At 64.9% G+C, this 12,444-nt stretch overlaps 4 protein-coding genes across 17 annotated transcripts in view; 2 read left to right on the top strand and 2 right to left on the bottom strand.

Moving 5' to 3' along the window:
- LRRC56 (leucine rich repeat containing 56) overlaps positions 1–3,289 on the top strand; it is an 18,919-nt gene extending 15,630 nt beyond the window's left edge. For 10 of the 11 annotated variants that reach the window (XM_032490355.1, XM_032490352.1, XM_032490350.1 and 7 more), the window contains 5 exons: positions 41–217; positions 298–362; positions 515–651; positions 880–1,013; positions 2,326–3,289. In XM_032490355.1, coding sequence (XP_032346246.1) covers positions 41–217; positions 298–362; positions 515–651; positions 880–1,013; positions 2,326–2,636 — 824 coding nt within the window. In that variant the 3' untranslated portion in view covers positions 2,637–3,289. Of the gene's footprint in view, positions 1–40; positions 218–297; positions 363–514; positions 1,014–2,325 lie in introns of those variants that run through there. The other variant, XM_032490358.1, reaches the window with a different exon arrangement.
- On the bottom strand, positions 3,227–4,836 carry LOC116666575 (lamin tail domain-containing protein 2-like). Its single transcript, XM_032490378.1, has 4 exons — positions 4,629–4,836; positions 4,065–4,477; positions 3,789–3,901; positions 3,227–3,696 (listed from the first exon to the last, which is right to left on the bottom strand). The coding sequence occupies exons 2-4, from the start codon at positions 4,292–4,294 to the stop codon at positions 3,389–3,391; spliced, it is 651 nt and encodes a 216-aa protein (XP_032346269.1). The 5' UTR covers positions 4,295–4,477; positions 4,629–4,836; the 3' UTR covers positions 3,227–3,388.
- On the top strand, positions 4,321–12,444 carry RASSF7 (Ras association domain family member 7). Of its 4 annotated transcripts, XM_032490366.1 has the most exons (8): positions 4,321–4,451; positions 4,584–4,827; positions 7,561–7,625; positions 10,420–10,550; positions 10,736–11,448; positions 11,587–11,715; positions 11,792–11,873; positions 11,956–12,444. In XM_032490366.1, the coding sequence occupies exons 2-8, from the start codon at positions 4,606–4,608 to the stop codon at positions 11,985–11,987; spliced, it is 1,374 nt and encodes a 457-aa protein (XP_032346257.1). In that variant the 5' UTR covers positions 4,321–4,451; positions 4,584–4,605; the 3' UTR covers positions 11,988–12,444. The 4 variants fall into 4 exon arrangements, with proteins under 4 accessions (XP_032346257.1, XP_032346259.1, XP_032346260.1 ...); XM_032490368.1 differs by lacking the exons at positions 4,321–4,451; positions 4,584–4,827; positions 7,561–7,625 and adding an exon at positions 9,733–9,851; XM_032490369.1 differs by lacking the exons at positions 4,321–4,451; positions 4,584–4,827; positions 7,561–7,625 and adding an exon at positions 9,744–9,841.
- On the bottom strand, positions 4,630–9,441 carry LOC106729147 (lamin tail domain-containing protein 2). Its single transcript, XM_032490371.1, has 9 exons — positions 9,314–9,441; positions 7,315–7,467; positions 6,822–6,909; positions 6,532–6,687; positions 6,188–6,259; positions 6,011–6,099; positions 5,377–5,678; positions 4,850–5,145; positions 4,630–4,746 (listed from the first exon to the last, which is right to left on the bottom strand). Exons 1-8 carry the CDS (start codon positions 9,412–9,414, stop codon positions 4,886–4,888), a joined length of 1,221 nt encoding a protein of 406 aa, XP_032346262.1. The 5' UTR covers positions 9,415–9,441; the 3' UTR covers positions 4,630–4,746; positions 4,850–4,885.

Here is a 12,444-nt window from a genome sequence, read left to right as displayed (position 1 = left end):
GTGTGGGCCTTGGTGACCTTTGATTTTCACCCTTGGGCAGATCATCCCTACGGATCCCCCAGTCGAAGACTCGGCCCTGACCCGTGCCTGCCTGAGATCCAGCCCCGGGCCCCGAGGCCCTGGCCCCTCTCCCTGCTGGTCCCTGGGGGTCCCCTGCCTGAAGACCTTCTTCCCAAGAGCCAGGCCCCAGAGGACCATGCCAGCAACCTTACCCACGGTATCTGACCCACCTGGGCCCAGAGCTGACCCTGGAGCCCCTCGGCCCCAAGCCAGGACTAGCCACACCCTCTTCTCCAGGCACCGGCCGAGTCCTCTGCGGGAACCCCAGCAAAGGCCTGCAGGAACGCCGGCACCAGGGCCAGGTACACCCTGCCTCCGCAGTGGGCCAGCATCCTGGGCCTGGGCTCCCAGCTCCTCACACCCTCTACAGCCGAATAAGGCCTTCTACCTCCAAGCCGCTGCCCACCAGCCTCCTCAAAGGCAGTGCCCCTAAACCAGCCCTTTCCCTTCCCAGGCCTGGGTGCACCCAGAGAAGCTGCCCCCATACAGACCAGAAGGCCTAGCCACCAGGGCTTCCAGCCCAGCACCTGACCCTGCAGACAGTTGTGACCTCCTGGCCAGGCTTCAGGCTTTGAGGGAGCTGTGCATGCGGTGGGTGCTCCTCACCATCCCCACCCCAGCCCCACTACCTCGTGTGTCCTGTCTGGTCGGGGCTCATGGCTGGAACCTGCTTTGGCTAAGTGGTCCCTGGTCCCCCAGGTGGCTGGAGGGGCTGGTCATGGGAGCCTAAGACTGAGGGACCATCCCAGAGTCACACTCACTTGGAATTGGCTCCAAAGGAGGGCAGGGCTGCAGCCTTTCCCCCTCCCCGCACCCCAGACCTCTCCCCCATAGGTGCCTGGAGTCCCAGAAGGCAGTGGCCACAGTTCCTGGGGGCCCACAGAGGGGCCCTGAAGAACAAGAGGACAAGGCTGGGCCCAAGACTCCCCCTCGCCCCTCAAGCCTGGGCACAGGTACCCAGAGTGACCTCACACCCTTCAGACCAGCTGCACTAACTCAGTGCCTCGCTAGCCAGGCTCTGACACAGGTGTTACAGGGAGGGCCTCTCTTGGGGGTAGAGGCACACAGCCAAGGGATTCCAATCCCAAGTCCTCCTTCTCTGAGCCATGGGACCACAAGGCCACTACTAGGCCACCAGGGCTGGGTCACAGAGAGGGAGGGAGAGGGCTCTCCGGAGAAGGGCAGTGTAAGCAGAGGCCAGAGGGGCCCAGACTGAAAGAGGGTGCCGCGAGGGCCCAGGACAGGCCCGCCGGGAAGTTCTTGGGTGGGACAGAAGGCCAGCAAAGGGAAGGGGGCCGCCAGGTGGGCAGGAGACCAAGGCGGAGGGGCCACCCTTCTCCTGCAGACGGGGTCTGTGCCCGGCTTGGAGCACAGAATTAAGCCAGGTGAGGCTGTCCCTCAGGGACCCTGGCTTCAGAGTGACCACGGCTGAGTGGAGCAAGCCCAGGGGCTGTGAGGCAGAGAGGCCCCGCACCCAGTGGGGCCCAGGGAAGCTTCCTGGGGGAAGGGTCTGCCCTGACTGTCAGAACAGCTGGGTTGGCAAACCTGGGGAGGTCTTTGTAAGCAGGGGCGGCAGGAGTGTAGGCTGAAGGGTTGGCCGAATGACCATCCTGTGGAGGGGGGCGTCAGGGGGCCAGGATGGAGCAGGGACAGGCCCAAGCTCTGCACATCCATGTGCTGGCTGGTGCCTTGGGGCCGGGCTGGAGAAAGGGGGCCCCGAGAACAGCTGGTTGAGAGGGGTCCACAGCCAGCTACCCTGTGGAGGGTGGAGGGTGAGCCAACAGGCAGCCAGGAGGAGGCGTGGCTGAAGTAGTGACAGCCATTGAGGGACGAGGGGCACCAGGGCCTCCTACTGCAGTCCAGGTCCAGGTGGGCACTGGGTGACCATGGCCATACCCACCTAGCCTGCCCTCAGGTGGGTACCAGGGCCTCACTCTCTATAGGAGACGTTTGGGAACTGGCCCAGGGCCACCAGCCCATGAGCTCACCCTTGGGGATGGGGCCCAATGACCCAAAGCCAGAGCCCAACCTTGTGGCCTCTGCCTCTCCAGAGGTGGGTCCAGCTCAAGCAAAGGTCAGAAGTCACAGGGCTGAGGGCCACAACTTCCCTGGGGAGCACAGGAAGTGGGGCAAGGGTGCTGCCTTGGGAGGGGGAGTGAAGGCCTAAGGGAGGAGCCACAGCAGACACTGCAGCCCTCTGGCCACCCCTATTATGATTCCCCGGGGCCTCTTGTCTGACATGCTGTCTCTTTCCTTGTTTTCCAGAGCCTTCCAGGACTGTAGGGTACAACCTGATCCCCTCTCCCCCCAAGTCCCTCATGTCACCTGACAGGGGCAGCAGCTCCTTGGGGTCCACAGATCTGCAGTTCCGGGGGCGTCGGCTCAGAGCCCTGGGTAGCTTGGGGCCTGGACGGAGTGGGGGGCTTGGCCTGGGTCGGGGGCTGGCTGCAGTGAGTGCTCTGAGAGCCCTGGAGGTGGCCTCAGGCTCCAGCCCTTCAGCCAAAGGACGTCCAGGCCCTAAGCCAGCACCAGATCCAGCAGCCAGACCCCCAGCCTCCAGTGCGTGTCACACCTGAACCTCATCACCCCGGCCCAATCCCACCCCCACTGGAAACTCCCACCTACTGCCAGGCTGGCCTGGGGGCTGGTCAAGAGGTCCCACTGTGGTCATGGGAGCACCCACTTGAACTCTAGCCTCACAGCTTGCAGAGCATCTGGGGAAGTGTGCTGGAGGGGGTGGGGAGTGGACCTAGCACAGGAGAGGATCCTCTTGGAGTGAAGTCAGGAGTTGGGACTGCCAGGGGGTGGGCAGAGGGAGAGCCCAGGACAGGACAGCCCAATGCCCTACTGCTGGCCCAGCTACCCACTCCTTCCGTGTGGCCTGGCCTTCCTAAGAGGAACAGGCCTAGAAGAGGGAAGGTTGGGCCCAGACCGAGATGGTTGGAGCTGGGCCCTGTCCATTTCCTGGCCAGCCCTCCAGCTGCCCCAGGGCTCTGAGCCACGCTCAGGCTGCTGTGGTCCTGAGTGGAGGCGCTTGCCCCAGGCAAACCAGGGTGCAGCCAGATCTCCCATCCTGGTGGACTTGTGGGTTCTCCCGCGGGGATGGGGTAGCCAGTTCCCTCCTCTTGGGGCAGGACACCCGGAAACCAAGGGAATCGTTTTCGACTCAGGTACAGAAATGTAGTTTACTTGGGAGGCGGTGTTGATTCAATAAATTATGCAGCCAGCATCGCCGGCCTTCGGCGCTTTCTTCCCGGACCACCCTGCCCTGCAGTCACGGAGACGGCTGGGGGGAGCCAGTCGCCTGGACGGCCGCTCCCCACCGGCCTTACACCGGCCAGCCGGCGTCCGCGATGATGGGTGGGCAGCTGAGGAAGCGGAAGCCGAACCTGCTCTCGGCGGTGCTCTGCACCGACAGCGCCACCATGGGACAGCCGCGGTCCACGCTCTTCCGGCACACCTGGGGGGGCGGAGCCTGAGAGGCGTCCTGGGCGGGGGCGGGGCCTGTAGGACGAGGGAGGGGCCGGGGCCTGTAGGACGAGGGAGGGGCCGGGGCTGCCGGGACCCCCGCGTCCGCACTCACCCGGACCTTGCATTCCTTCCTAGCCTGGCCATCATCGAGGCCCGGCTTCGCCTCTGCGCAGGACAGTGATGGGGTGGGGTCGTCGCCGGCGCCCCCTCCTCGCTGTCCGCCCCCTCTCCACGTCCCTAACCCCCGGCGCCCTCACCGAGGATGGCGGGCAGGAGCTCTAGGTGGGTCTCGGCGCCCTCAGGTCGCACTGACACCTGCCGCTGGCAGAAGAGCTTGCTGGTGCTCAAGCTTGGCAGCTGGACCCGGGTCCTGGGGAGGGGAGAAGGGGTGGTGAGGGACAGAGACCACCCGCGGGAAAGGGTGGGCCTGGAGGGGCGGGACTTGGGGAGGTGGGGGGCCCGGAGAGGTCAGGAACGGGCCTAGCAGTGGGGTGGGGTCTTTGCTGATCGGGGCCTGTGGGGGAGGCACGGACCGAGGAACCCAAGGTCCCCACACCGACTTCTGGCGCCCGGCCCGGGCCTCCCGCGCCCGGCCCTTTCGCGGGGGTCGAGGCTGGAGCCGTTGCCCGACGAAGTCGGCACCAGGCCTGGCCTCCAAGAGCGGAAAACGGTCGATGGACAAGTCGGTGTTGTCGGCGAAGACCTTCGAGACGGGGGGCCCGCAGTGCGGAGCCTGGTGCTCGCTGAGGACCTGCGGGGCCATGAGGGCATGGTGGTCACCCCTACCCCGCAAGGCCAACCCTGTCCTCGCGGGATCCGCACTGACCTCGCCTTGGAGGTTCAGAAGGAGGGTCACGCAGCCCCGGCTGGAGTGGAAGCGGACGGGCTCCCGGCCGAAGGAGGAGGACGGCTGTTGCTTGGTGCTGCCGGGCGCCTCGCCCCACACCTGGGAAGGGCGCGGGCGGCGGGTGAGGGGCGGCGGGGGCCGGGGCGGGGCCGCGAAGGGCGTGAGGAGCCGAACGCACCGTGACGTGGTGCTGTGGCGCCAGCAGGGTGCCAGGCGGGAAGCGGTACATGCACACAGGGAAGTCGCGCACCAGCTGCCGCAGCACGAAGCCGCTCAGGTCGGCAGTCTCCTCCAGCGACTGGTTGAGGATGCGCACGAACCTCTGGCGGCGGCTCACGGCCACGATCTTCAGGCAGGAGCCGGTGGGGCTGGGGCAGCAGCACCGTGCAGAGAAGTTTGGCCACTCCAGCCCTGGTCCCGCTAGGAGACCCGCTTCCCAGCGCCTGGAGGTGGGCGGGGTCCCCTTCTCACCTGAGACAGCGCCCGGTCTCCTGGGGGTGGGGATCCTCACTGGACTCCAGCACCTGGACTGTCTTGCCCTGCTGGCCCCAGTGGGTTTTCCGGAGATCTGCAGAGAGAAGGCCTGTCCGGGAGGGGGAGGGGGACCGCCCCAATGGAGCATCCACTGGGGACATCTCCTGTGAGGCCACACCTGGCCTGCAGCACCCTGAGGGTCCAGGCGGCAGAAGAGCAGTGCTGGGGGGTCAGATCCTGGGCAGGAGGGATAGCTGGACCATGGTGGCTGACGGAAGCAGAGACGTAGCTTGCTGTACTTGTTGGTGGGGGGGGGGGATGGATTTGAGCCAGAGCACCAAGGCAATGGCAGGAGCCCTCCAAGACCACCCTAACCCCTAGGGATGGGGCTGGAGAGGCCCTCGACTGCCTGGCACCTGGCTACTATGAAGGCCTGGAGGCTGGGGGATGTCCTTTATAGCTTTGGGCAGAAATCACAGGCCTGGGGAGGGGGGAGCCACCAGAGGAGACCCATCCCACTTCACCTTCAGATATTGCCTGACTGTCCTCGCAGAGGCTCCATGCCTGTGCTTCCATCTGCTCAGAAGTGCAGCCTGGTGCCTGGGGATGGTCGCCTGTCACTTTCTGCACGCAATTACACGCAGCCAGCTGGCAGCTACTGGATTCGGAGCCAGTGCTCCCTGAACTGCTGGTGCCAACCAAGGGCAGGGAGCTCCACTGTACACTCTTGAGACGCTGTTCCCTGCGCCGACAGCACAGCTCCGAGCTCCGCTGGTCAGATAGTGTGGCTGGTGGGAGCTGTGGGGGCGGTGGGGCCCAAGGGCGCCTGTGGGCCAAGATCAGCTCGCTGTCCACGGCTCTGGCTCCTGGACACCAGCCCACCCCCACCCAACCTCCCCAAGGTGGGCAGAGCACACCAAGCTGTGGTCCCTATCCTGAGGACCTTGCATGGGGAAAGGGCTCATGGCTGGACAGAGATGGCCCCAGAGCCTTTTCTCTTCATCCCTAACCCATCATACAGCTCAGAGAATGATGCTTGGAAGGTTTAAGTGACCTGTCCAGGGACACTAAAGGGTAGAACTGGGATTGTGCCAAAGCAACACCTGCCAAAGCAAGCCCTCTCCTTGCCCCTGGGGGGTCCCCACACAGTGCAGTTACTTTTGATCTGAGTTGGACTCGATGTTGGTGAAGAGGTTGGGGTACTGGTGAGCGATGCTGTTCCAGTCCACATCCTCCAGCCGGAAACTCTGGCCAAAAAGCAACAGATATGTGGCACTGCCCCCCCTGCCCCCACAGGATGGCAGAGCCATGAACACACTTGGAGGGCTTGCTTACCTCCCCAGCAGTGGGGGCCTGATCGCTCTCAGAGAGGTCGCTGGGGTCCATCAGGGTCTCTGCAGTCACCACCTGCAAAAGGGGACAGGAGGCCACTGAGCAGGGGCTTGGGGGAAAGGGCACCCCTCCACCCAGCACAACTCTCCACTTTGACCTCACTAGCACCTGAGGCACACAATTGCCAAGTGTCAGGTGGGTGGGACCACAGGGCTTGTAGTTCCTCCCACTCCCAGACCAGCCAGGGCCCCCCAGCAGCACCAGTCTGAAGGAGACATGCCGGCTGTCCCAGGGAAAACCAAGGAGGGCGGGCTGAGTAGGGCAGGGCCCCAGGGGCACAGGCTCACCTCCACACTGCCCGTTGAAGATCTCAGTATGCGGCCCACCCAGGAGGAGCGGGCCAGCTGCAGGAGGCAGGACTTCCGGAGGGCCTGCAACTCGGCCTCCATCTGCTGCAGCGTGTTTCGCATCTGCAGCAGCCGCTCCTCCAGGCGTGCCTTCTCCTGCTCCAGGACAGCCCGTCGGTGGGCGGGGCCTTCTCCAGACCCTGGCCCCCAAGGCTACCCCTGCCTGGCCCCAGACCCTCACCCCAGCTTGGGTCCCATGCCCAAGCCCTGGATTCCCCTACAGCCCTTACCAGCTGGGCCTGTTCCTTCTGCCCTTTCAACTGCAGAGTCAGCTTTTGGACCTGATTTTGCAGGAACTTTTCCTGACTGCGTGAGCTCCTGGGGGAAGGGGCAATCTCAGCGGCCACCCCCCGCCCCCCCAGCAGCCAAGGAGGAGAGAAGGAGGAACTCCTCCTCACTGTCATTAGGGTTCTGAGGGCACAGACTGTGACTGGGTCAAGCTGTCAGACTCTGAAGAGGTCTGAGTCGGAGGTGGAGTCTAGGTTGGGTTTAGTACCCACCGAAATGCTCAGAGTTCGGGTCTAGGTGGGTTTACAGTATAGTGACTTCTTCAGGATTAGGTTGGGGATTACGGTCAGGTAAGGACTGGGGCTAGAGTCCAGGTCTGGGCTGGGGTCAGGCTGGAGTGGGGCTCAGCAGTTGAGGTTGGAGTCAGACATAAACCAGGAGTTGGGCCAGGGCAGGGACTGGGTGGGGCCGGAGGACTAGGGCTTCACTGCTGACCTCTCAGGTGGAAGCCCAGCCACCTCCCGCAGGATATGGTAGTGCCGGCCATTCCGGGGGTTCTGGATGGCCCACCGCAGGGCCTGGATCTCCAGCTCCCGCTGCCCCCACAGCAGCCGCAGAGTGTGCGGGTCCAGGGACTCCGGGGCCAACCTGGAATGCCAGCGCCCCTTCCTCTTGATCGGACCCTGCTCTCTGGCTGGCCTGGCCCGAGTGGCTGACCACCCCCTCCCCTCCTTACTGCAGGTTGATGGAGAAGACCACCCTACACTTGGTGTCCTGAGGGTGCGCAGGAGCCACCGGGTCAGCAGGTGCACCAGCTGGAGGCCCTATGTGGCCACTGACAGGTTCTCGGTCCACCAGGACTGGGAGAGCCTCCTTCTCGGCTCCTTCAGCCTCCTGACAAGACTCGGGGGCCATTCTTGATGTTCTTGGGGGAGCTGAGAGGAGGGGTGGTGGGGCTGTCTGCCCTGCGTCCTGTGTGTGGGCACCCCTGCAGGGCTCTCCTTACACATGTGTGTGTACGACAGCCCCAAAGGGTGCCGCTGGCTCACAGGGCATCACCCTCCAAGAAGGGGTGTGCGTGTGTGTGTGTGTGCGTGCGCGCGTGTGCGCCCCACGGGACAGCAAACTGCCAGTTACGTGGGTGTCCACATCTGCATGTTTCTGACCAGGCCAGGACAGCAGGTCACCCCCCACCAGGCTCCATGTCACCTGGGTATTCACACATTCCCTGTTGTCTCCTCCCTGTCACCCTGGCCCTCTAGGGCCCAAGCTCCTACCCCTCGGCCTAGAGCAAGGGCCCCCAGAGGTGCTAGTCCTCTGCCAGTCAGACCCAGGGTCCTCCCACAACATTCACCTGAGGCCTGAAATCCAAGCAGGCTTGGGGAGAGAAAGGCTCCGCAGTGTTGCCATGGATACTAGCACTCAGAGGGGAGGGGCTGTTTGTTACCAGGAGCTTCCTGGGCGACACCAGACCAGGGCCCCAAGTGAACCCTGGGCCCACCTCCTGGTCCAGCCTGAAGGAGCAGCTGTGAGAGGTCGAGCTACTGCCCAGCTAACCTCAGCAGGCCCAGAGGACACAGAGTGACTAACACGGCCTGCCATGGTCACCCACTCAGCACAACACCCCCAACCAACCCTGGGGGAGGCTCCCACAGTCCCTCTCCAGCCTGGTATGGCAGTCGGTGGCTATTATCGGCATTGCTGCCCTGTGAGTGTGTCCACAAGTCAGTGGATGGCACTCCAGGGCACGTGGACCTCACTGGGGCCTGAGCTGACTGAGGGGGTGGGGTGGGGAGGAGGAACCAGGGGAGATCCCAGAGAACCTGGGAGAGGGCCCTGCTGAGTGCTACCCAACAATGGGCCCCCATTTACTTAGGCCCAAGACAGAAGCCTCACCTTCTCCCCTGCCTCCATCACCTAAGCCACTGCAGGGGACCCTGGGGACACATATAATGATGATCATGGTTCCCTCCGCCCAGGTCAAAAGTAAGGCACCGGACATGATCCACAAGACCCATGCCCTCCTGCTTTGCCCCACCCCACCCCATCTTCATTCATTCACCATTCATTTGTTCAGGCTTTCAGCCTCTGCTCTTGTCGGGCTTGTGGTGGAAAGATGCCCTTGTGGCCCAGTGTGATTGGGGCAGACAGGCTCTGAAGGCCTTTGCTGCTCTTCCACACAGGTAGCATAGAAACTGTGAGAGACTCTGGCGGTGGTGCTGACTTGGGTTCTCCCGATGGAACAGCCGGACTGGCCGGCGGGGCAGAGGGGTGTGTCCACACTCGGGCAGGCATTGGGCCCCACTGGGGGCAGGAATTGGTGGGAGAAAGGAGCCTCACACAAAAGAGCCCAGGGCCTTTGTCCCAGGCAACCTCAGGTCGGCCCCTTCCCCCAAAAGAACTGTCAGTCTGGCCGCAGCCAGAGTGGCCGGTGGCCAACCAGCTCCACTCCCTCCAGCTATGAGCCCCGCCCCCCGACCCCTGTGCGTCCGACCTGGGTCTAACAGGGGGTGGGGAGGCTGTGGCCCCGCTGCTCCTCTGGACGCTGGCCAGCGCCTCCTGTCTAGGCGAGAGACTCATCAGACTTGGCGGCATCTGCGGAAGTCGGCCCGGGAGCGCGGCGCCAGACACCTGCCCCACGCTCTGCCTGGGACCGCGGGCCTGGACGAGCTTCCGCGTTGTTTGCGTGATTGGGGCGTGCGTGGACCCGGGCTCTTGCCGCCCCTCCTGGCTGCCGAGCCCCGCCCACACCTGGGAGCCTCCGGGGGCGGGGCGGGCGGGGAGCCAATAGGGAGGGCCAGGGGCGAGACTCAGAGAAGGTGGCTAATGGGTGCTGGCGAGGGGCGGGCCATGCGCGCCGAGGAGCCAATGGGTGCTTGCGGGGCGGGGCACACGGGCTGTGGGCCAATGGGGCGGCGGGCCGGGGCGCTCCCGCGGCACTGGAGGCGGCAGGTTGCGGCGGCGCCGGGCTCCCGGCAGCGGCCGGCTGGTTCCTGAGTTCCGGCGCCCCTCGAGCGCCTAGGTGAGCCTAGGTGAGCCGCGCCGGGCCCCAGAGCCTCTAGAACGCAAGGCGCAGCCCGGGACGGCAACTCCGACGGCAGGGCGCAAGCCGGGCCGGCGCCGAGGCCGCGCCGCACCTGCACCGCCGCGGGCCGGGACGGCGGCCTCGCGAACGAGCCCGGGGACGGGCGGGAGTGGGGAGGGGCCGCCCGCGCCGGGTGCGGTCTGTCCCAAGGGCCGAGGTCTGCGCGCGGGCGCCCCGCGGGAGGGGCTGTGCCTTACGAGCCAGGTGACCAGGTCTGGTTAATAACTCGCCCTGTTCCGGGAGTGGGGCGGGGCGAGAGCAGGCTTGGGAGTAGGGAAGCCTCTGAGCCCTGCGCGAGGGCACACTGCTTCGCCGCTTTTGGGGGACGCGCGGGTCTTTACTACCCCACCCCCAGGAATGTGCGGCCTGCGGGTGGGGCTGGGCACCGGACGCTGAGGGGCAGCAGTCCTGAGCCAGTTCTGGGGGTGAGAAGCAGTCCTGGAAGAGGAAAAGAGGAGCCAGGCTGTGTTGGGGCCAGGCAGGGCCTGACCCTGTGGCCTTCGCCCTCCCTGCAGGACAGGGATGCTCTCAGGGCTGGCAGCCATGGAGCTGAAGGTGTGGGTGGACGGCATCCAGCGCGTGGTCTGTGGAGTTTCAGAGCAGACCACCTGCCAGGAAGTGGTCATCGCGCTAGCCCAAGCAATAGGTGAGGCCCTGAGTCCCAGATGGGCCCAGCAGGTGCACTGGGGGTGGGGCCTGACCCTCTGGCCCTTCTTCCCCCAAGGAGGCTGGGGCTGGCGCTCATCCCTCTTGCCCCCCGACCCCAGCTGCTCAAGCCAGGTGGACAGAGGGTAGGGGATATGGGCTGACTGACACCTCCTCCTACCCTAGGCCAGACAGGCCGCTTTGTGCTGGTGCAGCGCCTCAGAGAGAAGGAACGGCAGCTGCTACCCCAGGAGTGCCCAGTGGGTGCCCAGGCTACCTGTGGACAGTTTGCCAGCGATGTCCAGTTTGTCCTGAGGCGCACAGGGCCCAGCCTTGCTGGGAGGCCCTCCTCAGACAACTGCCCGCCCCCTGAGCGCTGCCCAATCCGAGCCAGTCTCCCCCCGAAACCTCGACCAGCACTGGACCGTGAACCCCGCAAAGCGCTGACCTTCAGCCTGGGGTGCCCTGGCCTGGCCCCCGGCCCTGTGGCACCCGAGCCTGTGGCCCCCGTAGAATCACTGCCAGGTTGCTGCACAGATCTACAGGGCTTGGAGCAAAGGGTGCGGAGGAATGCAGCAGAGCTGGGCCAGGAGGCCTTCTGGGAGCAGGAGCTGCGGCGTGAGGAAGCCCGCGAGCGTGAGGGGCAGGCACGCCTGCAGGCGCTGAGTGTAGCCACTGCCGAGCATGCCGCCCGCCTGCAGGCCCTGGATGCCCAGGCCCGTGCCCTGGAGGCTGAGTTGCAACTGGTGGCAGAGACCCCTGGGCCCCCCTCACCCACGGTGTCTGCCTCGGAACGCCTGCGTCAGGACCTAGCAGCCCAGGAGCGGCAGAGAGTGGAGGTGCAGGGCAGCCTTGTCCTGGTGGGCCGGGCACTGGAGGCCGCCGAGCATGCGCTGCAGGTGAGCCCACTGGACCCCACACCCCTGCCAGTTTCCCTGATACATGGCTGGACTTGGATGTCAGTCTCTGGGGGATGTGGGAGGGCACAAGGCTGTGGAGCTCCCTGGGCAAGTCCCTGAGGGTCCCATATGCCCCAGGCCCAGGCCCAGGAACTGGAGGAGCTGAACCGGGAGCTCCGTCAGTGTGACCTGCAGCAGTTCATCCAGCAGACAGGGGCTGCACTGCCACCGCCCCCACGGCCGGACGGGGTTCCCCTCAGCACGCAGGTCAGAGCAGTACTGGAGGGAGGCCAGGTCGGTGGGGAGCCTGGCCCAGCTCCAAGCTGACTTGCTCTCCCCACAGGATCTTCTGCCTCCAGCCAGAGAAGAGCCCCTCACAGGACCCCCCCGGAGTCCTGCCCTAGTGTCCAGTCTGAGCCCAGAGAGTATGTCTGTCCCCCCATCTCTGGGTGGGATGAGGCCCTCCTGTGGCCCTCTCAGCCCTCTCAGCCTGTGTCCTCCCCACAGTTGCCCCCATGAGGCAGAACTCCTGGAGGTAGCAGCTCTTGCCCCAGACTGGACATCCACTGCCAGCCCAGCCCTGGATTCTGATGAGCGAAGGCAGCCAAGGCCAGCCCAGCCTGGACGACAGAAGAAGAGTCCGTGGTCGCAGAGGACTCCTTCCCCCATGTGGTGGGAAGCCCCGGTACCCTGGGTCTGAGACAGGACATCTCAGAGCCCTAGGATTTCTGCCACAGGGGGCAGGGGGAGACTGAGGACTCTCACCCTAGTCCTTGTCAAATCTGCCAAGACCCTCAGAGAAGCACGGGACACGGCCAGCTCAGAACTCACTAGGCCCCAAAGGCCACAGCTCCTTTTTGGAGACAGGAGGTGCACAGAACCCGTGTGAGTACATGCTTACCTGTGGGAGGTATCCTTCCCCACATGTGTGTGTGTGATGTCTCCCTACCCCAACACTAAAACCTCAGTAAACTGCCCCACATGGCTTGAGTGTGT

Source organism: Camelus ferus, chromosome 10 (assembly GCF_009834535.1).
Source record: "Camelus ferus isolate YT-003-E chromosome 10, BCGSAC_Cfer_1.0, whole genome shotgun sequence".
NCBI lineage: Eukaryota > Metazoa > Chordata > Mammalia > Artiodactyla > Camelidae > Camelus > Camelus ferus.
Note: the sequence above shows the minus strand (reverse complement) of the source record. Positions and strands in the feature narration are given on the sequence as shown.

Bases quoted from the DNA above. Each gene is read 5' to 3' on its own strand.
- LOC116666575 (XM_032490378.1), bottom strand. From the start codon at position 4,294: ATGGCCCCGCAGGTCCTCAGCGAGCACCAGGCTCCGCACTGCGGGCCC. The intron at 3,902-4,064 runs GTCCGTGCCTCC...TCCCCTCCCCAG, and splicing joins TGGGGACCTTGGGTTCCTCG to GACCCGGGTCCAGCTGCCAA. The intron at 3,697-3,788 runs GTGAGGGCGCCG...TGTCCTGCGCAG, and splicing joins GCTCCTGCCCGCCATCCTCG to AGGCGAAGCCGGGCCTCGAT.
- RASSF7 (XM_032490366.1), top strand. From the start codon at position 4,606: ATGCACACAGGGAAGTCGCGCACCAGCTGCCGCAGCACGAAGCCGCTC. The intron at 4,828-7,560 runs GTGGGCGGGGTC...TCCTTACTGCAG, and splicing joins CCGCTTCCCAGCGCCTGGAG to GTTGATGGAGAAGACCACCC. The intron at 11,449-11,586 runs GTGAGCCCACTG...CATATGCCCCAG, and splicing joins CCGCCGAGCATGCGCTGCAG to GCCCAGGCCCAGGAACTGGA.
- LOC106729147 (XM_032490371.1), bottom strand. From the start codon at position 9,414: ATGCCGCCAAGTCTGATGAGTCTCTCGCCTAGACAGGAGGCGCTGGCC. The intron at 5,679-6,010 runs GTAACTGCACTG...CTTGGCCCACAG, and splicing joins GAGTCCAACTCAGATCAAAA to GCGCCCTTGGGCCCCACCGC. The intron at 5,146-5,376 runs GTGAAGTGGGAT...CAACAAGTACAG, and splicing joins CAGTCAGGCAATATCTGAAG to CAAGCTACGTCTCTGCTTCC.